Genomic DNA, 21,742 nt, shown 5'->3' on the forward strand with positions numbered 1-21,742 from the left:
AGCTCTGATAAAAAACTTACTTTGTAGAAGCCTTCTGTAGAATGCATAGAAGTAATACATCATCGTTTTGGAGGTCTCTGCCACAATTACATCAGCAGCTGACGACGCCATTTTCACAAGGCTAGCGAGCCTGACTTTGTTTCCCGTGCCAAATGCAACAACATTCACCCCTTGCAAACTCAATGATTCCATTGAGGTTCGTAGTCCTCGTTGATCGTGAAAGGAGGTTGCATCAGTGAACAGTAACATCATCTTCCGCTGTACACTATCAGACTGGCTGAAAACGTCCCTAGCAGCTATATAAAACGCGGAATCTACCCTTGCACCTTCCCTGGTTAGCTTTATATTGCCAAGTAATCTCTCTATTCGGTCTGCAGAGTATATTTGATCGAAATTTTTCACGACTTTAGCATCATTATCATAGCTAATGATAGCAATTCTCATACGACCATTGGCTATAAGATATCGAAACGATTGTACAAATGTTCTTATGAATTCTTTCTGCTTCGTTAGTATAGCATCGGCATCTGGTCCATATGCACCGACAGCAAATGCAAGGTCCATTCTCAAACCATAGTTTGCTGAGTAAACTGAAAGATATTTAGATTGAATAGAATCAGTAACGGACACCTGGAAGCGAGGGGATGGTCACCCCCCTCCCCATCCAATATTTTGGAAGACAATGGTCTTTTGTTCTAAAACCATAGAAAAATGTGACGGTATCTTTTCAAGACAACAGGCTTGCCCCCACCTAATATTTGACTAAGTGTCCGCCCCTGGGTAGAATTACTGGAGAATTTGTAGTTTTTTTACTTAGTATGGGAGAGTAGGATTATTGCCAGAATTACTTCTGCAGAAGAGGATTGAGGGTTGCCAATAAGATTTTTAATTACGCTAGTCCTCAAACTACTGAAGCACACAGGCACTTTAAGGAAAAATCTATCTACTTGGTAAATGGCACTTTGGCACTTCAGATGGCTAAGTCTTGAAACTCAAATTTGAAATAACATAAGCATCACTTTTTAATTTTTGTTTGAATTGCTTTTGCAGAGTCATTGTTTTCTTCTACTTTTGTTTTCTCCTTAATAGTGAATTTGAGTCCTCCTGGTAGATAAAAACATAACTGAATTAAAAGGAAAACCATTTTAACCTACCGCAAAATCCTTTGCTTCGCACAGAAATGAGTTGCCTTTGTTTACATGATATTTCCTTCATTGTGCATTCATTTGGATAGGTGACCTGATCTGAGCCACAGACTGGCACAAAAGTCTTTTCACATTGATGATGACAAACGCATTTTGCTTGGCCTGGGCGTTCTTCAACGCAGATTCCATAGAATTTGCATTCTTTCGTGGAGCACATACTTGTGTCTACAGAGCAAAATGTAAATTCTTGCAAACAAGTTACGTTGCATGGGACTAACAACATACAGTTAGTGTCATGAAGAGTCAACTAAGCTTATTTAGGAGCAGTCACATTTATTAGCCAAGTTCATCTATAGTTTTTTTCTGTTAAAATTTATATCTTGTGCCTTTGATAATATGATTATTATCGTTCAACCAAAAACACGTTATATGTGACACAAATGGTACGGTCACATATTTCTACTTAAGCACCATTTTGTTTTTAAACGCATTTCTTGCTTGGCAAAATATAAGGCAATATTTCTAAGATGAAACTAACGCCGAAAATGTACGTATTTGAACTAAAAGTTCTTTAAAGCCCTTAATTTTCTTGACACGCAGAAAGAATCTCAAATTGAAAACCTGCAAACGACAATAAGAATCTCTGGCATCAAGATATACAATGCCTGCCAAAAGTCTTGGAACACTGACGTCAGTTTTCAAGGTCAAAATCAATCATCCCCCTCTCCCCTACAGAACAATGTTGGTTTAATATCAAACGGGTTAGGATTGTAGGAAGCACTTTCTTTTGCGCTTCTTTTATGATATTTCGCTAAATCATCATTATTGTTCTAGGAGGAAGGGGCGGAAGTAGTAATTTTTTTCGGAAAAGGAATGAAAGATATAAAATGCAATGCAAATTGGTGGGTGTTCCAAGTACTTTTGGCAGGCATTGTACTTTCACTTCGATCCATTCAAAGATGCTCGCTATATACTCATGGGTTACTTTGATTAAACTTGTTTCACACTTTCTAGCTAATGATTAGTCTCACTAAAAGATACTCGCAGATAAACGCGGATTGGTGCGGTTCACTCTTCTTCGCAATTGCCAATCATTGCTGAGTCGCACACAAGTGTACTAGCAATATACATGCGGACTACTCCTATTTACTTTGTTTCACAGTTTCCAGCCTTTTATTGGCTTTGATATACGATGGTTAAGCTAACACTTACCGCATGCACCAAGTGATTTGACATATATCCACCGCTTTGTAATACAGGACTCTTTCTGCAATTCACACTCGTTAATATACGTTCTTCCATCAGTACCGCAAACTTTAAGCCGGGTTTTTGGACATTCTGTCGGGCATTCACATTGAAATCCTTCTTCGAGATTTTTGCAGTTTGCGTAATACGGACATTGGACAGCAGAACACAGGGCTGCAAACGGGATAGATACGTACTTACAACTTTCTCGTGAGGAAAGAGGGATTTTTTAAAGAAAAGATTACCGCTGTAAATGATCGATAAAGCAGATTATCATTGTAGCACGCTTTTATTTGATATCTTGTTAAAAAATTTAACACTGACAACAACCAGGCCTTGTGTGAATGGGAGTTAGCAAGAAAAATGCAGTTCGACGAGGAAAGATGCAATATTGATTGAAGAATGATTTGGGAAACAGAATGGTAAAATCAAGAGAGTGGTAGGCTGATGGGGCTGATCTCTTTTATGTCGAATGTAGTGAAGATATTAATCATGTTTTACTACAACACAATGTTACAAGGTTCGAAAGCAATAGCCACTTTGATATATTGTAGGACTCTGACTACAACAAGGATGTGGCTGATGATCAGTGGCGGACAAGCAAGGGAGGCTTGGATGAAAACGCATCCGAGGTCCAGCCTCCTATCTGTATTCACCCAACGGGCCTCGTTAATATCAGTAACAGCCTCCTGGGAAAGCTATGCCTGTCTGCCTCTCATGGCGACTAATTTTGCGAGCGGTTTCATAGTATGCTTCCTTTCCGATTGTAACTGAACAAGATCAAGGAATAGGCGAATAACAACCATTTAATGTAATGAAAGGTCGTTAACTGAACCAGTAAATGTACTATTTGGTAAATGAAAATGCAAAAATATTCTAATGAATCAACCAACCCCGCTTTTTATTTAAAAAAGCATGCTCTTTAACCGCAATGTAGGGGGTTAGCTCGCGTGAACGTTGCTCCTCCTGGATTTGTAATGTGATTTATCCAAGAGGCTATTTTGTAATCTGGTAGAAAATAATTCGGCATTATGTAGTGAAGAGAACTGGCAAAAAAATAAACAACATACTTGGTCTGACTTTGCAAGTTACGAGATCTAGTTTCAAGGCGGTTGAAGGATGACAATGTCCACACCATCCACCACATTTAGACTGTATCAAGATTCCTTGATGATTTGAGAAATCTTGCATTTTGAATCCGGGAGTGTTAGATGCAACCCCCCAAGAAACCCCGTCTGCCACACGTAGTCCAGTCCCAGAAAGATCGATCATGAATTTTCCACGTCTGCAGTCGCTCGTATTTGCAGAGAAGCAATCACCAGCAGAACCATAGGGCACGGCCGTACCACCCTTCTCCGTTTCAGCGTAGGTGAAATCTGTATCAATAATTGTAAGTGTCCTCATGTCGACGCGCAGCTAAAATTCAAAGGATAATTCTTAAAGATGGATGCTTTAACCAAAGGAATGGGGATTAAAATTAAAATTGTTCAGAGCAATTTTGAGATTCTTCTTGAGAGCAGATAAAATGTAGCCAAGCAGTATATCACGTCACACAACAGAGACTATATTAGAATAGATTCTTTGGTATCGAAAACTATCCGCTACATTAAAAAATTCTTATTCCAAAAAGTCAACTTGAATGGTAGCCCCTAAACTTTAATGAAAACATAATTTATATCGCTTTTGGCTATAACATGGATTTATTGACATGTCAGCCGTTTTACCATCAATTTTTTTAACTGAAATTTGAAAAGTGCAAACTTTGAGCCTTTTCATGCTATGGACTTATTTCTAGCAAAAGTCAATTAATATATTACCACGTAAGATAAGAGTCCTAAACTTTCTTAACAATCAACAGTTTTTTGTCAATATCTTTAGCTCTTATAGTGTAGAAAAAAGTTTCAAGTCTTTCTTCAGATAAGAGTAGATGTTTGATGGCCAAAGTTTAAAAAGGAACTTCGTTGACTAAAGTACACAATTCGATAGATGCCAGCATTTTGTTTTCGGGACAGTGAAAGCGAGGGGAAGTCTCGCGGGCTTAAGCCCCCATAAATACTTTTCAACAATGATCTTAAAACAATACAAAAAATAATCTTTCTTTTGACTCCTAACATTTTTCGCCCTCTCAGAACATTTTAACCCCCCCCCCCCCCTACCTCTTCCAAATTTGTAATATGTTAAGCGATCCCAGTTTTGTTTTTATTGTTGGTAAATGTCAGATGGGTATGGCAAACTGGTCCCGAAATTCTTAGCAGTTTTGAAACAACCCCTGTTTTATTTCAACAGGCAGTGGCTATCATTTGAAAGAAGACTAAATCAAATTGTGTATTGATTTCAAGCTAATAGACAGTAGCCTCACAAACCTTATTGAAGCGGGTCACACCGGCTCTGCTATACTTGAATGGGCCAGGTTCACCAGAGCATTTAAACCTGTCTTCGGGGCGCAACCGTTTGTCGTAGACAACAGCATAGTTGCGGATAGGCCCAGCAGGTAGGGTGAGGTAGTCGTGAGGAGTAGCATCATTCATACCATGGCAGTAGATCTTAACAGGGGACGTGCAGGCTTTCTTTGGGTAAATAAGATACTCGCCGTCAAACTTCCCATGGCCAGTTCGCTTGATATCGGCACAAGTATGCAGTCCTGGAAAGAGATGACATTGATAAGCCAAGCAAAAACAATTTACACTGAAATCTTTCAAGTTAAGGAATAAATGTACTGAGCGTACATTTCACTGCTGCAGCACTGCCAAATACCTAGAAACGGGGCCTCCAACAAAGGGGGGCCGAGGGGGGCCTTGGCCCCCCACTTTTTTGCAAAACAAAAGAGTTTCTTTCAAAATCTTTTGTTATGGGTGTTAAATTTTCTCTTGGCCCCCCCCCTCCCACTTTTCAACCTTTGTCAGAGCCCATGAGAAAAGGCTACTGTCTCGCTAAAAGGTGCAATAATAAACTCGAAAAACATAAATAACGAAGTTAAATAGGCGTTGATAATGCCCGTCTGCCACATTAATAAATGTGACAGGCATATAAGTTATGAAAACAAAAAATGACTTACGGACAAGCAGAAACAAAATATTAAAATGTAGATACTCCTTAGGGTCTAAAGTTTGAATTATGATCAAAAAGTAAGCATAGCTTTATTCCAGGTGCAGATCAAGAGGACGCATTGTGGACTTGATTGTTTTCTTGTTCAATTTAAACCGATCTAGCTGATTGGTTTCTTGTTTAATTTAAACTGATCTAGCCAATCCACTCCTCATATCCCGAAACCTTAGGCTGATCAGCAGTGCCTAACCACCGCAGAAGAAAAAACTTTCTATTCATTGCATACTTTGCAAAATTCGGTGGAAGTTAAGCATAAACTCCCTTTTTTAAACATTTGTTTATACCGTCATTGGTCTATACTTAAACTTTATTTTGCTTTGAGAAACCTAATAACTTGAGACAATATTGAACCGGACAACCGATAAAATCAGTCTGTCATAATTTCAATTCGACAGCCTTTGGCAGACTAACATGAGAGCATCCTTTAAGGGGTCAAAATTTTTTTTGCTTTGAAACATCTTGAAGATGCATTCTACGAGCCTCTTAGATCGTATAAAAATAATGCCTTTTGAGCTGTAGCCACACCTCTGGAAGCAAACAGATCAACGGGGACTCCAGTAACTTCAAATTTTCTGTTTGGAAACTGCACGGTCTTATTCCTCAATTCGTACCAGGGCTCTATCCTGCTTTACTAGTCTGGCAATACATTTCTATTTTAAAAGGCTATTCAAAACTCTCCTGCTCAGAGCAATTTAGCTAAAGCAGAGGTTTAGTCAAATAGCCTTTGACAGACAAATAAGAATTTAGTTTACTTCTGGTTTCCGTTTTTTTCTTTAAAACTTCTATGAAGATCCAATGCATTTATCTTACCACAGACACCCTTGTATGCAAGCGTAATGGTTTTTCTTTTGATACATGAATTGTGGTACATGGTACATTCATTAGGATACGTGAATTCATCAGTGCCGCACACCGGGTCGTACTCTTTTGTACAGAAAATATTTTCACAGGAGCAGTACGGCTGCTTTGATATCGGTCGTATGTCACAATACCCGCCATGGGTGCATCGTACAAAACCACAAAGGTCCCTTCTGCGTCGTGATCTCACAGCGGAAACATCTGAAAAAAGACAAAAACAGGAGCATTATCCATATAGCTGCGTATTATCAAATGCAAAATCTAATTGATACGATTTATGCGAAGGTTAGTGAGGTCGTGTCGATATTCTGCTGATCGCTCGTATAGCCCATGCTAGGAACGTTTAACAAGAGTTTGTTAGCAGACCGCAGGGGTGAGACTGTTGACACAGTTAGGTGAAGATCATTCAAGAACACCTGAAAGCTATGCATAGGAATTAGTAAATGAAGGCAAAATACCCTGTTGGAGTGAATGAGGATATCCAGGCTATATGGTTTTAAATAAATGGAGTTGTGATAGGAAAAGGAGGCAATACAACATATTACTCAGATAAAATTCTGAGCAAAAACTCAAATAATGTCCTATTACATTCACCAAAGAGTGTAAAGCTCTTTAGAATATATATTTATATATCAAACACTTAACAAAAGTCCAGATAAGAGACGAACAATTTTCTGCGTGTGCTCGTATCTAATAACAAATACTCTCCTTATCTAACGAAATGCTTAGTCATAAAGTCACTAAAAGGTTTATTTCATGTTCTTTCATAAACTAATAATGTTCGATGGTAAAGCTTTATGTAGTAACCCAAATTTACATGGTCGCGTACGACAACAGTCTTATGAACAGAAAGTGTGACAACTCATAAAGCTGTACAGAACTGATAAAGAATGCATAAATATCGATAAAATTTGAATAAGTGCAGCTTTTAGGAAGAGGTTTAAAGTTTCGTTGAAATGTCCCAGTGATGATCAAAGATTTAGAAATAATAGGCCGGTACATTGGAAACTACCCTGCGTATCAGAGCCTCAAAGAGTCAAAGAATTGAGATCGGGGGAAAGGAATTTGTTTCCAAAACAAGAGCTATCCACATTCGGCACCACGGAGCGTTGAGAAAAAGTCTGGTCAGCTGAAAGTGAAGCAAACTGAACCTATTTGCCACCTTAATGTTACGGAATATTGGTTAATAAATTTTTGCGTCTACAATGCCCAAAACAACTAACCGAACACTGCTCGAAGAAAAGGAATCTGCCAAGGGTCTAAAAAAGTGGGGTAGGGGGGAGGGGCTAAAACCGAACAAAAAGAGGCTTTATTGGTGGTTCATTTTTCTAATATTTTTTGCATTTTTGGCAAAAATGGGGGATTATAGCCCCTCAGCCCCCCTTATCCGCGGTGCCAGGTAGTAGAGACGTTTTGACGAAGCGAAATTCTCATTACAATCTGTTTTTGATAAGAACAACTTTTTAAAAACAAATTTAGAACAATCAAGCCTCGGATCCTTAAAAAAATTAAGAGCAGCCAGCCTGAACTTCAATTTACTTATTCCTATAAAAAGAGTGCAGTCATTTTCAGGGGTAATCGCTTCTGTTTCTTCAGAAAAATTTTCAAGGAGGGGTCACACATTTGACTCCGCGATAACAAAAGCCACTATTGGAATGATTGTTTTGTAAATTATCGCTTAGAAACTTAGAAGAAATATGGTCGCCGTCTCTCGGTAACGTAATGACTGTACAACCGGATCTTTCAAATAGGCTGCTCTTATGAACGTGTGGCATTTGGCGGGACATTTTGACGGGACATACGTGTTGGGACAACAAGGGTAAGGTCCCGACACGGCAGGAACTGTGCATGGGCGTCTGGCATTGCTGGGGCATTTCCAAATGATTTGAAATTTCCAAAAATGGGTTATTTGGATATATTTTTTAAAAATTGTTGTACATATATGTAGAACGTATTTAAAATAGAGGGGGAGGCATGTAGGCAAAAAGGGGCCCCTCCGTGAGCTTCAGATAGGAGGTGCTTGACCTCTATTTCTAAATAGTTTGGGGGACAAGTGCCCCTGTTCTAGCAGCTGGGGTGGTGTAGGGAGGCATATAAATATTCAATAAAAGTCCTTTTAAAACACTGGTTCGAGTATCCCTCGCATATCGCTATTAGCAAAAATAAACTCTTGATTTTGTATCGCTTAATTGCAGCTAAATTCGTTCCTATGGATATAAAAAAGGCACCCTCTCATGTTATATTTCGTCGAAAGCAGCTCAAATTCTTCCTCTTTGATTCCAATTATTAGAACTGATTGGGATTAAGTTTTTCAGTCTATTAAGGGGCTAATAGGGGGTGCTCTCTCCTCGATTATTACGGATTAGTATAGCTATTGAGAGAGTTCCCTCCTGTAAGAAATTCCCTCCATTCAATTTATCTTATTTCTTTCATGTTATTGGCTATAGTATTGTAATATTTTCCTGTATTGTGTTATTAATAGTGTCTGTATTGTTACCTAATATTTTTGTAGTTTAATCGTTTGTGCGTATTTTATATAACTATTTTATATTTTATGATAAATTGTATGCAGAGTGGAATTTTAAAATATATACTGAACTACTGAACTACTACTGAGCTTAAAAAGCATTAATGGCTCCGTCAACACTGTTACGAAAGTTTTTCAAAATCTGAAAATATTCTCACCTGCTAAATGAATGCTTTGAAGGATCGATAATAACCAAGATCTTAGCTCCGGTGCTCTGAGTACACGAACACTCGACGAATCACCATATTCCACGAAAATAATTCGCATTTGTCCCACCTGAAACCTTTTATCACAATATAAATCCTGCAAATCTTGAGCGAATCCAACAGTCGATCCGGCCGTTTCATTTTCCAATTTTATGCGTCGTTTGGTTTTGATGATTTTTTCAATCCTTACATGAAAGTTCTCATCCGCTCGGCCAACATTAAGGATCTCGCATGAAAATATAGAATCGGCTTTCTTCCATAAGTCAAAATAAGACAATGTGCAAGGGCTTTTCCCTCGGGTGCTAGCGACCAAAGTGACATATAAAATCAGAACGAATGACCATGTGAAAAAATCTTTCAACGTGGTCATGTCTGAAAACCTCAATACTGTGTCTCATTGGAAATTCTGATGAACGATCGGGAATCAAGTCACATTTGGATCTTAACAAACCTTGTAATAAATTCCCTCTGCCTTTTCACCGCATAAAACGTGAATAAGCCTTGCCTTCTAGATTTTGATATCAGACAACAACACCAACTTTTTCAACGGTTTGTTTTCAGGAACTAAATGATAACACTGCAAGGGGTGAATCATAGAACCATAGAAAATCCCCTGCTTGACAAAAAATCTGCAGACAACTCCGGGGCTTTAAATCTTTGTATCCAGGCCTTCTGACCTCCGTGCTTTGATTGTGTTGCGGAGATTCAATATTTCAACTCAACAAAAATCTATATCGACTGTTACAAGCCTCAAGAATTCTCTCATTAACCAAAGGTTACTGAGAAATCCCAGGTCCAGGATGGTCCTTTCTTTTCAAAAAGACCTAAATCTTCGCGCACTTGGTTTGTGACAAATAGAACTTACGTAATATCTAGCCAGCCAATTTCAGTCATCTATTGCAACAAAAATACCTTGAAAGCCGAGCTGGTCTTTTATTATTATTCACATACGATAACAAAAACGATCTTTTTTAGATCGGATCCACTTCCTGCCGCAACGTTTTATCGTCAGCAACAATACATAGCTTTCGTTACCTCCCGGCGAAAACTATTGTCTCTGACAGTTTGAAAGGTGAACTACTTTCCGGGCTTTGCAGGTTGCGTGTGCTAATCAAAGTAATTTGGGAGATGAGTTGTCCGTGTCGACGCCTTTTCGTGCAATGAGAAGTGGGGGACACACTTTGAGAGCTCCCTCAAGCTTACACCATATTACAGTAGGCTGTTTTGACAAGAAAATGGTTTTGTGAAATGAATCTAGAACCAAAAGCGAAAGAAACTAAGCAGAACATTTACTTGCAGCTTTGAAATTTTTTTCTATTTATCGACAAAAGGCATCTCTAACATTCAAAACTTTTTATAGATTATCTCTATAAGAAACTCAGCAGTAGGACGAAATCCTATTTGTCCTCAAAACAAAATAGTAATTTCTAAGCAATGCTGTTACTAAATATTTTTAACTGAGGGCAGAGACGCCAGAAGAATTTTAGGGAAGGGGTTGGCAAAGCGCCCAGAAAAAGGCAAAAATAGCAAAATATGATTAATTTTTATATGTATGCAACTGACCGAAACCGAAATCGTCCTTGACCGAAAGAAATTGCATGATGACGTAAAGAAATAATCGTGGCTACCAAAAATTCATGTCTTTCATATAACATTGTTTGGGGGGGGGCTACTTCATAAGCTTTACCCGCTTTGCCCCCTGTTGCTATGCTAAAGACATTTTTTATTTTAAACCACGCCAGAAACTTGACTCACGGAAACATAATGAGATGTCGACCTTGGACTTAAAATAAGGAGATCCAACAGAAAGAGGTCAACCAGAATTAAAGCCTGTTTTTATTTGTTACGAGAGATGCAATGGGGAGGAGGCAGGAGGGCTATAGTCGCGCTTGCGGTTCGGTGCTTCAAAATATCAGGAATTTTTCTACTTTGCCAGAAATTTTTCTACTTTGTCAGAATTGTCAGAAATCCTATGCATAGTTTGACTCCCACTGCGCCCTGTTTGTTACTGAAAGATTCAATGTCTGGTGCGGTTTTCAAGTATTTGTAAACAAACAGGTCAACTCGAGAATAGGACATAACCAAAAGTTTAGTTTTGCCTGCAGAAAATCCTGCGCTTATTCTGGATGACTGATCCACACTCTTTTAGAGCTATACGTTTCTTTTGAATATTTTACTGAATTGAGCTAATCATACCTTCAAGTAGATGAATTAAACACAAGAGCGAATTGATAAAAAATTGAGAGCAGACTTCAAAGAAAGATTACCACGGCCGCTGTGACTAAAATGAAATTACTATTTTACAGTCCAGCAGTTTTGATAACTTCTAGGTGTGTCCTTTGCTAAAAGGGAAAATGGATGGAGTAGTAGAGATAGTCTAAAAGAAAAGAATTACTGAATGAAGAAGGGGGATGGATCCCTGCTTTCTTATCGCTTCAGAAAAAGGATGTGCACAAGTTCGAGGGCCACGCCCCCTCAAACTGCCTTTGAATAGCACTTTACTTTTACGTTTAATTGCTCTGAACTATCTTTTACCATCATCAACTTTGGCCTTGGTCAGTGGCACAACGAACTACGGTCAGAGTAAGACGAATTTTTCGCGCAAAGCGAATTTTTCGCCACGAATTTTTTAGCTGCGAATTTCTCTCTCGAACTCGAAGTTCAATTTACACTGGCGAAATTTTCTGCGAATTCGCTGCGAATATTACAAAAGAATATAGCGACTGTCCGAAAAGTGCTCTTATCAGCAAGTTTATAATTTTGAATTTATCAAAAAAGCGATACTGGATAAGAAAAATTTATTCAGGACATCTTCAGAAGGGGGAATTCCATCTTTCGGTAAGAGAGGTTTACGTTTACATTTATAAGACCAGTATAATTTCTTCAAATACTTAGGTCGCTATCGAAGCTTGCACAAGCATGCGAGATCCTGTTAGTGCATCTGCTTAAAACTGTTGCTCTTGAGCAGGCCAATAAGCAGCCAGCAATTAAGCAATTTGAAGAAATTCTTGCCTTTTTTTAATTTCTGCCATATTGGTAGAACGATGAAAAATTCAAGCCAGTTTTCATCAATTTGAAATTCAAATGTTTGAATAATTATCTGATATAAATCAACTTACATGGATTGTGTACAAGGAACAGGAAATGAATAATTACCAACCTATTTTATTGACGTTTTAAAGGCTTTTTGAGAAAAAGAATGCGGAAAGGCGTAGGCCATCTGAAACCAAAACAGAAGTCAGGTGTCTTTTAATGCTGTTCTGATTGGTTTATTTTGCAAGGCGAAAAATTTCGCAGCGAAAAAGTAGGAATGGTTTCTACTTTTTCGTACCCTGGGTACCAGACTCACTATGTAAAATAATAGAATATAAAATATATAAAATTTTATTTCATACATAGTGAGTCTGGTACCCAGGGTAACTTTTTCGCTGCGAATTCGCTGCGAATTTTCTAATCTCTACTTCTGCGCATATTTTTCGCGCATTCGCGGCGAAAAATTTGCTTCGCACAATAAAATTCGTCTCGTGTAAATCAGGCTTAAGCAGGGTCGCTAAGAGGTTTTTTGAAGTCCTGGGGCAGAATAGTAAGACGAGGCCCCATGCGAACGAGGCGAGCAGGAAATTTTTGCGACCACGCCCTTCACCTCACTTGCCCTACTATCGGCGGCCCTGAGAGTATGAGAATGCCTTAGGGTCCTCAATGGACTCGAAGTATGGCCCTTGAAGATGTAGTGCCGGGGACATGCCCCTACTTTTTTCCAAAATAGCAGGGCTTTTTTGTGAAGTCTTTTGTTGTCAGTCTTTAATTTGCCCTCGGAAACTACACTTTCAGCTTGAATCCAAGCCTTTGCAAAAGGTCCTGTTGTGCTTTGTGCTGTATGGTTCATCTGATGTTTGTTGCTAGTAGATAGACATTAGTTCAAATTCACATGAAGCAATTTCATTGGGACCAAGTTTTCATCAGAATTTTTAATTTTTTTTAATTTTGAGCTGTTATGATTTCATCTTTTCAAGCTCAAAAACAATGTGAAACTTTCTTCTCAAAAATTCATTTCACATTTGACAATATTTGACATTTGGGTTTACACTGTATAATTTGCTTTTTTCCATTTCAGAGACGGCCCCACACAATTGAAACTGGGGGGGGGGGGGAGTGGAGTGGCTATAAATAAGTTTAATGACGTAGTAGGACCAAATATTGTTGGGTCCGATGGGCAAGAAATATTTAAAATCAAGCTTTCTGAAGTGGCTAAAAATGCATCTCCCAGACTTAAACATTAACAAATTACTATACCGCTGGCAATTCAACTCTGAAAAAAGCCAAAGTTAGAAAATTTGTCCTGACAAAGGCCAATCTAGCAACTCTGTAAAATTTATTTCAAAGACTACTCCATTACAGCACTGATCTTGACATTGTTTCGAATCCAGTGTGAGCTGAAATGTGACGTAGAACTGTAAGTGTACAGAGCGTTGCAAATTGGACCTTAACGGTTGTAAGAACCAGTCTCATAGTAATGAAATATATTTTTGTTTGAGTAAATGAAACCTCTGTGGCTAAGAATGGGGGGCAATCACTCTTGCACATAACGTACGAGTTTCGCAAAAACAAAAGGATTTCTATTGATTTTCAAATAAAACAATAGGAGTACGAGATTTTCTATAGATTTTCTAAAACACTAGAGGTGTACGAAACTTTCAAAGAGTGATTTGCCCCTCAGCTAAGATTATCTTGTGGTTAATTTGTTTATGTAATGGTGGCTCTGAAAATTGTGAAGAAATTTCAGGTGACCAATACAATTCATTGGAAAGCAATCACATTCTACCTAAATCTGTTCCGCTGCCAAACTGTTCCTCACCCCTATTAACTAGTCAGTTTGGTTCAATTTATTTGTTGTAATCTACATATTTATTTTTCTAAAATAATTGGAGCTGGCTTTAATATCAAATTTCACAAAAAGATGGGGAGGCTATGCCCCCCCCCCCCTGTGGCGTGGGCCCTGCTAGTTGTCGTGGAAGTGAACGGTGAGATAAACTGAGTTTGACAAAATTTAGATAAAAATGCATTTCAAGCACGTCAACAAAATTTTTGTTCTTAAGCAAACTGTTTGTCGATGGTCACTCACAATATAATCAAAGTTCCAAATTTTCAATGTGAAAAGCAAAGAGCTTTGAAAACACTTATCGTGCTTTGAAAACTTACAATGCAACAGAGTAAGTGAAAATAACAGTTCATTACAACAAAAGCTAGATAAAACATATTGCAAGCTGTTTGCACTAACTATTATCCAATAGCGGTTCTTTTTGGGGGTCCAGGGGGCCATTGCCGCAGGCCCTGCGAATATGGTAGCCAAAAGAGGTTGTGCACCTGAAATTGTAAAGAGCGAGGACCCCGCCGATGTTTTCGGCCCTAGGTCTCGCAGTCCCTGAAACCGCTGCTGCTATTATGAAACCTCAAAGGCCAAGTGTTTGCAATGGAGATTACGGAACGAATGAAAAAATCGATGATTTCCCTAAAAAGAAGAAAACAGCAATTATAGTTGGCGATTCATTCAGAATGGCAAAAATCGAGGGCTAGGGTCCTAAAAATCGCTGTGCTCCATCTGAAAATATTTTTATGAAACCGTTTAATAGTATTGATGTGAAAGATATGAGCAGCTACGTGCTACCCTCGATTTAAAGGAAACAGGATTACATTTACTTTACAGTTTAATGAGATTGACTGTGGAGTCCGGCAAGGTTCCTGTCTTGGTCCCCTTTTGTTTTTTATTTTTATCAACTATCTCCCCTACTGTCTGAAAAATAGCAATTTCACTATGTATGCAGATGATAAGATATCAATCTTGACAATGTCTATTTAAGTTTAACATGTTTAACAAAGACCTAGAATTACTAAAACAATGGCTTCAAGGTACCAAACATTCCCCAATAGTGACCAAATCTAAAAAAGATTTCCCTCAATGTGTCTAAGCTCTGCTATTGGGGAAACTAAAGTAGAAATTGTCCATAAGACGGCAAAAATTTCTCGTGCGCTAGGGTTCTTTTAATATGCCAAGAAATTCTTACCAATGCAAAAGGATAGTTGTGCCTCATTTCCTTTTATTGTTGTTCGGTGTGGGGAAGCTGCGGGGAATCTGAAAAACCTCTACAAAATCAAAGAATCATGGACCACGGATAGTTGTTACAAGTGGCTACGATACACCCGCTTCCACCCTGTTGATACATCTGGCCATCATTTAAAGACGTAACGAGTGGAGAAACAGTTACAATGGTCTATAAATCAATTAACAGTGTTGCACCTAGTTACCTCTCCAATTTATATACGAAAAATTCTTCTTAGGAAAATATTAACTTATTCTTCATAGGAAAATTCACATGCTGATTTATATATTCCACTTATGAAGACAACAAATCGTCAGAAAGCTTTTTTTGTATCGTGGTGCTCACATGTGGAATCTTTTTAAAACTGCACTGAAACAACCCACCCCCCTTTCCACTTTAAGCGAAAAATGAGGCTTAAGAAACGCTATAAAAAGTTTGTTTGCTTTCCCTTCATTCTCTTTTTCGACTTTATTTGTGTATCAATTTTAATAGTACTTAATTAATTTGTAAGTTTTTTTCACGCCCCCTCCCCTCCCTCTGAAAAGCAATCTGCCTAGATTGCCGGGGTTACCGTGATTAAAGAATTAGAAATTAAATGAAATGTACCAGTAATTACCCGTGGCTGCTGCGGCATGGCAACCGCAGGCTGCCTCAAGCTAAACTTGTGGTGTACTAGCCACCAAGCGTGTAAATTACAAGTGTTCACAAAATTACTTTCGCCGGTAACTATGCAATTAGTCAAGTTACCCACAATCCATTTCGTCGTCGTTATGGTGCATTTTGTCAAAGAAGAGGTAATAGAATATGGCCTATCAAGAAGTATTCAAGCATCTGAATCGAAAATATTACCTTTTATTTCGCAAATTGGCTGTTTCATATACTTCTTGATCCAATCACAAGTTTCTAGACTTACTTTAATATCTTGCAAGACCAAACTGTTTGATTTTGGACAGAAACATATACAAAGTCTCACTCAGTATGATTTTTCTCTTTGACTTTGATAACACTTCGATATTCCAACCGTAGAGTACAAACACTACAGTTAAACCCGAATACTTGAGAACGATGCAATCCCCTTGGATACAAAAATGCACGGTTTTAGAGTCACCTCAGAAAGCGACCTTACCACTGAGAGCACTCCTTTAATTTCGCCTGGGAACCTATACAATTCTATTAAGAATGAAACAACAATAGATGAGATTTTAAGACCCCAACACGAACTTCTAACCCCTGATTGGTTTTACTTAATATCTTTATTGTTCTTTTCTACTTCTTTGTCTTCGTTGCAATTGTTTTTTTTTAAATTGTGCCTGTTTGCTTTGCAACGTTGAAACTACAGTGTTGACTGTTTACCTTGAAAATGACAAACATCTGAAGACAAGTGTGTCTGTCCTAAAAAAAACGTCCCTTGGTTCGTCAAAATTTTCTTTTCCAAAAACATAGAAAAATTAGAGCCAATGTTAATATTTGAAGTAAAGTTATTATAGGATAATCTTGGTTTTCTTGATCCTATTTGACCCCGCTCATACGGGCCCGGGTTTGTTGCCACCCGCCTTAGAGGGTCAACTCGGCTACGGTCAAATCTCTTCCAACGTTTACATGATAATAGCAGCCATTCCGGATCAACACGCCTTTCTGGGTAACCCTTCTCAATGGTAGGGTTGACCCATTGACACGGGTTGCTTTCTACTGAAGTTTCTCAGGTGAAGTCGTGTCAGCTAAACCCGGGGTCGTGACTTGGGCTTACAAGTTAAGCTGGCTCGGGTGAGTTCAACCCTCTAAGGGAACCAGCTAACCCAGGCTCGTGTAGCACCAGAAATCATTCTGTTCCCACGGGTACATAAAGCAAAACCAAACTCAAGCAAAAACACACCAACTGTTATGATAAGGAAATTACGAAATCACTGACAATAAACTACAAAACGTAACAATTAACGACAGACAATAAAAAATACCACGTCTTCAAGTGGTGTCTTTAAATTATCAAATTTTAATTTACCTGTGACAATTGGTAGAAAACCCTAAATTGATTAAGAATATTTACACATACCTACAAATATGAACACACCATTTAATATCGTTGGTATAACGACAACTGTCCGAGAATTATATCGATATGGTTTTAACTTTGTGTAAAATAGCTCATAACAAAAAGTGGGTTAATAGATACTACAGCCTGATGAAAGACGCTGGTTGCCTTATGTAATGTGAGAAACAGTTTGCAGCCAGTGAGTGTTGCTTTTATAATGATGTAAAGAAATGCAGTTATACTAGATACAGAAAATCGTAAAACGTTCTAATTCAAATTTAAATGAAGAGACAATCAGGAAAAAGTCAGGCGAAACATCTTTAAAATAATTTTCTACTCTTAGCACAAACGGAACAAATCTGGGTATGCTCCAGTAATAATCAGAACTAAATTGTTCCAAACCAAAATTTAGGCCAATTTTGATGTGAGAAAAACTACCATTTTCAGCTTAAACTCCGTTGTTTATATTTCGTTGGACCAGTCAAGAGAAAGCCATGTGCAATATAACACAAACAATTTGCAACTTAAGTCGGTGAATTTTTGAGTGAGCGGGAAGAAATAAACAGGACACCGTATAATTCCATCAAATTACTCAAGAGAGTATGTCGCATACATTGTTTGTTGATGGGAATAATATAGGTGGTATGTCTCTAGAATGAATTGTAGCAGATTTGTTACACGGGTCAATCAGAAAGCTACTTAAACGTCAAAGAGGATAAGTAAAATTGAAAAGAAAATAATAAACTCTCGTGGCACTGCCGCCTCAGTAAAATAAATTGTCAACTAAGCATTAAATTACTACTTAACGAGACCAGGGAACGTCAAATCTGTTTCTGCGTCATGAAGAATGGAACTTTGAAAAACTAATATGAAATTCTATCGTTTTCCTGAAAACTGGTTGCTTATCATTTTCTAGAAAGTGGCTTACGATTTAGAGAAGACAAGACTTTGAAGCTCTTATAACTGCTATGACTGGTAACAATGTGACAATGAAGTTGGCAACCATTCTGGCGTGAGTTGCTGTCTGTGAGCCTTGGTTTCGTAACGTAACCATGATGACATTACGACGAAAACGTAGTGACGATGACGTTATGATGATGACGTAATGAAGATGACACCGGCGGCAATGATGTGAGTTGAGACTGGTAATGGGTGTGACGATGACTACTTTAGGCTGGTGGGTACACAGGCATTCCGATCCAACAGCTCACTTAAAGTAAAAAAAACGCCATATTAACATGACTTGAACGGAAATTGAATTCTACCTTTAATGGACAAATTCTACAAGGAAACAGTTAACTACGTCATTATTGGCAAGGCGTTGTCATCCTGACTTCTGACCTGCAAATGCCTTATGATTTCTTCTCATACCAGTTCCCTGTGAACAAGAGATTGAAAATATCAATATGGATCCTTTCAGTAACACTGACACGCCATGGGAAATACCAGGAGTTTATCAGATTCCTTTTCAGATTCGATCTCTACGCAGTAACGATTGCATAATACAAAAGAGTTCATCTACCGATAAAATGCCTTGACACTTTAAGGCTGCAAGGAATTCTAGACAGTTTCCTTAAAGACAAAAGCCATATCGTTTGGACAAAAGCTCAAATTGTTTAGCAATAAACTTAGTTTCGTGATGAATTGAACTTTTTGTACAAAAGAATTAGTGGAATCTTAGCCCTATCTTAAACATATGTATTACTTGCCTAAGCCGAGGATCTAAAACCAAGATGTAAACGGTCTTCACCAAAACAGAGAAAATTTACTTTGACATCATTTAAGAGTCCTTAACCAAAAAGCAAGCAACATTGCAAAGGAAGTTTCTTAGTTAATAAAATAGAGGGATCCAAGACTCCGCAACCTTTGTTCGGGTAATATTTGTTTGAGGGCTATGGATAGATTTAAAAGAGCTTTAGGAATTCTCAACCAACAATTGACCAATCAATAGGCGTGATATAAGTCAATGATTGGCCATTGTGGATTGATAGATGGCTTTAGTTACTTCAGCATCTGCCTTCAATACTCTCGTTAAAACATGTGCGACAAGCATTGCTGTAGGTTAGAAGGAGGTTTCTGTTTTCTGAAGGTTAATGGTGTAAGACTTTGATCGCAGAAGAAATTTCAGGGCTAAAACAGGCACCGCGGAGCGTTGAGAAAAGTGGGGGTTCTAAATAAAGTGGGGGGGGGCTAAAACCGTATAAAAGAGGCTTTTCTTGTAGTTTGATACTTAATATTTGGCATTTTTGCAAAAAGTTGCTAAAGCCCCCCCCCAGCTCTCCTGCTCTGCGGTGCCTGTAAAAGATTTGTCCGACATGATGGTGATAATGTAAAAAAAGGCCTTTCTTTGTTTCTTTAAAATGGCCTTTGATTTTAACACAGTTCTACTACAGGGTGTTACCGGATGTTATTTTTGAACAAAAAGTTACTGAGTCATCGTAAGAATAAATATTAAAAGATACCATAAGACTTACGGTTTTTCATGCATAAGTGAATTTTCTAAGAAAATCCTCTGGGCTTTGCGTTTGTCCATGTTCGGGCCAGAAACAACCCCACCGTGAGAAGCAGTATCTTTCTTTTTCTTCTTTTTCTCCTCTTTTTTCTTTCCTTTATTCTTCTTTCTCTCGGGTCTTTTAGGCTTCTCTTCATCTTTGTTATTACTAACACCTGCAAAGTTTTCTAACATTGACAAATCGTCCTGTGAACCGCGAAAAGATTCGGCCCCCAATTCCACGGCAGAATCACTATGCCACGTTGCACGCTTTGATTGTTGCTTTGCCTTGACCCTCTCTCCTCTCTCGCCGTTCCGTAAATCATTTCGTTTTGAAGCGGGTGCAGAATTCAGAAGGGCAACTCGTCGTAATGAAACAGGAGAATTTGGCTGCATTTTTCGCAATGGCCTATCTGGTTCTAGCAACTGGATCGACTGAGATTTTGTATGCAGAGAACTTTCCAAAGACCGAGAAAGAAAATGCAAAGCACGCATTCCAGGACTTTGAAGGGCAGAACTAGAATATCGCTTTCGAACTAAAGGCGTTTCATGGTTCCCATTCGCATCTGTAGCTACTTCTGTTGGTCCGTTATCACTAAGAGACCGGAAATGAATGCCTCGCACGGAACCGCGTGGTGTTCGCAAATCGGTTTCTGATTGACAATTTCGCAGGCCGAACGATCGCCTCTGTTCAAGCGATTGTCTGCGCATTAACTCAGTTTGTGTTTGTGGAATCAAATCTTCCCAATTTAGGAGTTCAGAAGTTACTTGTTCCATAATGTCGCATTGTATTCCAATTTCACCCCTTTGTTCATCAATATTTTGTAAGTTTGAGGTCATTTCTATACTGTCAGTTTGAATTTCTCGGTCAATTTTTCCGCAGTGAGGTTCTGCAGCCTCCGTCTGGCAATACATATCAGATAGATTCAACATAGGCTCCGTCTGAACCTCAATATCGACTAGCGAGGGCAAGATGCTAACATCGGCATTTTCGTCGACCATCGATTCTTTTAAATCTATGTTATCCTCCAGTTCCAAAAAGAAGCTTGGCGTCGATCTCCCCATTGCCTTTTCATCCTGGGAGATTTCGTCTAGTTCAGAAATATCTCGTTGTCGATTCTTAAAACTGTTATCACGTGATAAACCACCTCTTTCGGTGCTTACAGAGGTGCTTGATGATGAAACTGATGTAGCCCTGTGTCCTGAGTCTGACGATATACGAGAGTAGGGCGAGTCGTTAGGGCCATCACTATAGCGTCTTCGAACCTCTTTTGTAACTTTGGAGACTTCTGGAGCACTGGAAGATGACTTAATTTGCTTCCGTATTTCATTTCGTAGCATTTCAGAACGGGTTAAAGCCGTATCTGATGACGTACTACGGAAGCTCTCATTCCGACGACCTTCGCTATCATCTGGGGGAGAATCCAACCCGAGGGACCCTGAGCGACTTCGTTGTTCGTTCATGGTAAACGCGTTAATGTCTTCGATTCCCTTTCCGGGCATTATCATCGAAGCCGGTCGACTTCCTTGCCAGAAAGGAGCCTTGTCTCGCGATCTTATTTCTTCAATTTTCTTATCGTTTTTAGGATCGGACACCGAGCGAACAACTTTACTACTCGTATCAAAGCTTTCAGAAAGCTTCGAATTCTCGATATGAGGACTGGTCACACGTCGAGGTTCAATTGAGTAGGACCGAGGCTTTCTCTGCTCCATGAGCTGATCCGTCACAATAATTGACGGGTGAATATCGTAGTACGATGCGTTGGATAGCTTTTGTTGCCGGGAGGGACGACGCTCTTGATTCGGTGATTGGTGAGGGCTAACAGGAATGAAGGGTGAATTGAGATCGTCGTCGAAGAACTCGTACGTCGATCCTCGGCCAGCTCTCGCCTTGTTGTAACGGAACTGAAAAAAACCATTAGATTTCAAAATGTAATTTGCTACTTACAATATTACCTATACAGTACTGATAAACTTTGAGAACACGAACCATAAATAAAACAAAGTAGGAAATTATTAGTAGCTACCATTAACTATT

The 21,742-nt window shown here is 38.8% G+C and overlaps 2 protein-coding genes across 4 annotated transcripts in view; both read right to left on the reverse strand.

The window, feature by feature from the left end:
• Positions 1-10,149, reverse strand: part of LOC135688513 (uncharacterized) — a 150,374-nt gene extending 140,225 nt beyond the window's left edge. Inside the window, exons 1-7 of the mRNA XM_089114194.1 lie at positions 9,039-10,149; positions 6,306-6,554; positions 4,754-5,031; positions 3,461-3,806; positions 2,358-2,564; positions 1,155-1,370; positions 21-590 (exon numbers count right to left, since the gene is read on the reverse strand). Coding sequence (XP_088970320.1) covers positions 21-590; positions 1,155-1,370; positions 2,358-2,564; positions 3,461-3,806; positions 4,754-5,031; positions 6,306-6,554; positions 9,039-9,456 — 2,284 coding nt within the window. The 5' untranslated portion in view covers positions 9,457-10,149. The remainder of the gene's footprint in view (positions 1-20; positions 591-1,154; positions 1,371-2,357; positions 2,565-3,460; positions 3,807-4,753; positions 5,032-6,305; positions 6,555-9,038) is intronic.
• Positions 10,150-17,041: 6,892 nt separating this feature from the next.
• LOC135688509 (uncharacterized) overlaps positions 17,042-21,742 on the reverse strand; it is a 41,003-nt gene continuing 36,302 nt past the window's right edge. For all 3 annotated transcript variants that reach the window (XM_065205379.2, XM_065205378.2, XM_065205380.2), the window contains 2 exons: positions 19,688-21,609; positions 17,042-18,591 (listed from right to left, as the gene is read on the reverse strand). In XM_065205379.2, the coding sequence (XP_065061451.2) occupies positions 18,579-18,591; positions 19,688-21,609 (1,935 nt within the window). In that variant the 3' untranslated portion in view covers positions 17,042-18,578. The remainder of the gene's footprint in view (positions 18,592-19,687; positions 21,610-21,742) is intronic.

This window comes from Rhopilema esculentum, chromosome 19 (genome assembly GCF_057945365.1).
Source record: "Rhopilema esculentum isolate cy_ngs chromosome 19, ASM5794536v1, whole genome shotgun sequence".
NCBI classification, from domain to species: Eukaryota; Metazoa; Cnidaria; class Scyphozoa; order Rhizostomeae; family Rhizostomatidae; genus Rhopilema; species Rhopilema esculentum.